The sequence below is a fragment of the Mus caroli genome, chromosome 6, assembly GCF_900094665.2.
Source record: "Mus caroli chromosome 6, CAROLI_EIJ_v1.1, whole genome shotgun sequence".
Lineage (NCBI taxonomy): Eukaryota > Metazoa > Chordata > Mammalia > Rodentia > Muridae > Mus > Mus caroli.
The window spans coordinates 82,477,815-82,480,524 of record NC_034575.1 but is presented as its reverse complement, the minus strand read 5'-3'; the positions used below and the strand labels follow the sequence as shown (position 1 = coordinate 82,480,524).

Sequence of the window (2,710 nt, the reverse complement as noted above, 5' to 3'; positions counted from 1 at the left end):
GAGTCCTGAGGAGAGCTTTGAATGAAAAGTCCTTCCTCCAGGTCTGGGGGCCGCGGGTGCAGCCAGCCGAGGGGTGACAGGGGCCGAGCCCCTCTCCCGCCATCGTCCTCTCAGCCCGGCTCNGCTCTAAGCATCCTGGCGTGCGCACGGGAGGGAGGAACCACCACAGCGCGGCGTCCACGGAGAACAATAGGCTGCAGAGAGGCGCAGGGCCGCGGCCTCCCTACGGGGCGACCACCATCCCGCCTCCCTCAACGCTGCTCCAGACTCACAGAGTCTTGGGCATCTCGTCCTCCATGGCTGCTGCGGTCGCGGCGGCACCTCAGGGTCCAGCTCCCTGCCCTTCGCTACCTCCCAAATCCTTGAGGCGGGCTATGGCTGCGGAAGAGCCGGCCTCCTCGCTTGACCGGAGGCTACTTCGCTTTCTTCTTTGGCAGCGATTACACAAAAAAAGGCCCGGCCTACCGCGAACAATGAAACCCCGATCCAAGATGGCGGCAAGCCGGACGCCTAGAAGCCGGCAGCCGAGTGACCCGTGCCGCGCATGCGCACAGCCAGCTAGCATGCTCACCCTCCTGGCAGCCGGGCTTAGGCTTCAAGGCCGGGGTTCACTTGGTGCGCAGCCGCGCTGCCACCAGGCAAGGGATGGCTCAGAGTGCGCAGACGCAATGCCAGTAGTTTAGGGTTTCTGTAGTTTCAGAGCGGAGTGTTTCATTTGTGAATTATATAGTGGAAATTAAAAATCNTTGGGGAGGTTAAAGAAATAAAATAGCAGGTGTTTTTCTAGCAGGAAAAATTTCTGTTTGCACACTACTTATTTAAAGAGAGAACAAAAGGCATGCGCCGCCCGGGAATCGAACCCGGGTCGCAAGAATGGGAATCTTGCATGATACCACTACACCAGCGGCGCTGTTGAGATCCTGAGCCTCCGAAAACTCATAGGAGATATGTTAGTATCTCTGCCTATTGGATTCTTGATTTATGTAAATAAAAATTAAAACGAATTGATACTTGCACTTTTTTTCGTNGCTTTATGAAACGATTCATTCTTTCTCATACCAATGCTGTTGAGTGGCTGTTTGAGAAAAATCTCGACTTTCATTTTTGCTTATTATTTAGAAGTAAGAGTTGTGGTAAGAAAATAATGTCTACTTGACAATAAGCAATACTTTGCGAGCAGGAATCATATTTATGTCTGGATTTCTTTTGTATACCCAATGTAATCGAAAAACAGTTACTGTTGCAAATTGGTGAGAAGAATCTCAGCAGTCAGCCCTTGCTTAGGGTTCAGAGTTATGGCTCTGGAATGTGGTTCCGGTACTTTTTATCCTTTCTTATTACACTTTACATATTATGTAAAGCATTTATTAAAGACGTGAAAGTTTTTATATCCAAGGTCGTTCTTTTACATCAGTGGTCCTCAAGATTCCTAATGTTGCGACCCCTTAATACAGTTCCTGGCATTGTAGTGACCCCAACCATAANAGTACTTTTGTTGCTACTTCATAACTGTAATTTTGTTACTGATATGAATTGTAATGTAANTACTTTCGGCGATAGAGGGGTGGTCAAGGGGTCGCGACCCACAGGTTGAGAACCAATTATGTACTCTGCCATATTTGGGATTCCCTTCCTCTTTCCTTCTTCCTCCCTCCTTTCCTTCCTTCTTTTCTTTCAACTTTTCTGCTTTTCAAGACAGGGGGTCTCTGTGCAGAACTGGCTGTCCTGGAATTAGCTCTGTAGACTAAGCTAGCTTCAAACTCAAAAGATCCTCTTGCCTCTGCCTCCCTAATGCTGGGATTAAAAGCATGAGCCACCACCACCCCACATTTGGGAGTTCTACTTCTATAATTATCTCTAGAGTACGTCATATTTTCAGATTATATAGAGTCTATATTATAGACAGATAACAAATATTGTCCACACTTCAGAACGCAGAGGTAGGTAGGAAGTTCAGGAGTTCAAAGCCAACCAATGCTATTTAGGGACAAGCGCCTCTCTTCAAACAAACAAACAAACAAACAAACAAAGAAAACAAACAGTAATTTTAAAGAAGAATATGGCAAATGTTTAAATGTTTAAAGTATTTTGAACACTCTGGGGGTGGGTGGGAATCTATTTAAAATGGCTTTTAGTTTATCAGCATAGGTGTTCAATGATAACAAGCTTTACCCATTTCCAGCCCAGTGATTGTTCTGACTCTATGGTTTTGCTTTCTGAGTGTTTCATACAAACAGAATCATACACTGTGTGTCTTTTTGAAACAGACCTCTTCTCTTTTTGGTGACAGGGTTTCCAAAAAGTAGTTCTGGCTGTCCTGGAACTCACGTTATAGACCAGGCTGGCCTTGAACTCACAGAGATCTGCCTGCCTCTGTTTCCAGAGTGTTGGGATTAAAGGTATATACCACTGTTTGGCAACTTAAAACAAACAAACAAACACCTACATCTAGGGTGAAATTTTCAGTGCAGATATTCTTATACATTGGTATATTTTTGAGACACCTTGACGTGTAGATGAGGCTTTCCTCGGAGTCCAATCTTCCCGACTTAGCCTCCTAAATGTTGGGATTGCATATATGATCCACCATCACACCAGGCCAAAGCGAGTTCCTTTTTTTTCTTTCTTTCTTTGTTTCCTTCTCTTTTCTTTAATTTTTTTTTCTGTAGGATAGATTCCTAAACATAGAGTTATTGAATTATATATATAT

At 45.0% G+C, this 2,710-nt stretch overlaps 1 protein-coding gene and 1 non-coding gene across 5 annotated transcripts in view; both read right to left on the bottom strand.

The window, feature by feature from the left end:
- Positions 1 to 576, bottom strand: part of Tia1 (TIA1 cytotoxic granule associated RNA binding protein) — a 29,751-nt gene extending 29,175 nt beyond the window's left edge. For 2 of the 4 annotated variants that reach the window (XR_003836939.1, XM_021164415.2), the window contains exon 1: positions 273 to 548. Coding sequence is in view for 3 of the 4 variants with exons in the window: in XM_021164415.2 (XP_021020074.1) it covers positions 273 to 298 (26 nt within the window). In the remaining variant the exon portion in view is untranslated. Of the gene's footprint in view, positions 1 to 272 lie in introns of all 4 variants that reach the window. The other 2 variants (XM_021164411.2, XM_021164413.2) reach the window with 1 other exon arrangement.
- A 263-nt stretch (positions 577 to 839) lies between these two features.
- Trnag-ccc lies at positions 840 to 910 on the bottom strand. The gene has a single exon. It is a non-coding gene; the product is annotated as a tRNA-Gly (tRNA).
- Between the last annotated feature and the right edge of the window lie 1,800 nt (positions 911 to 2,710).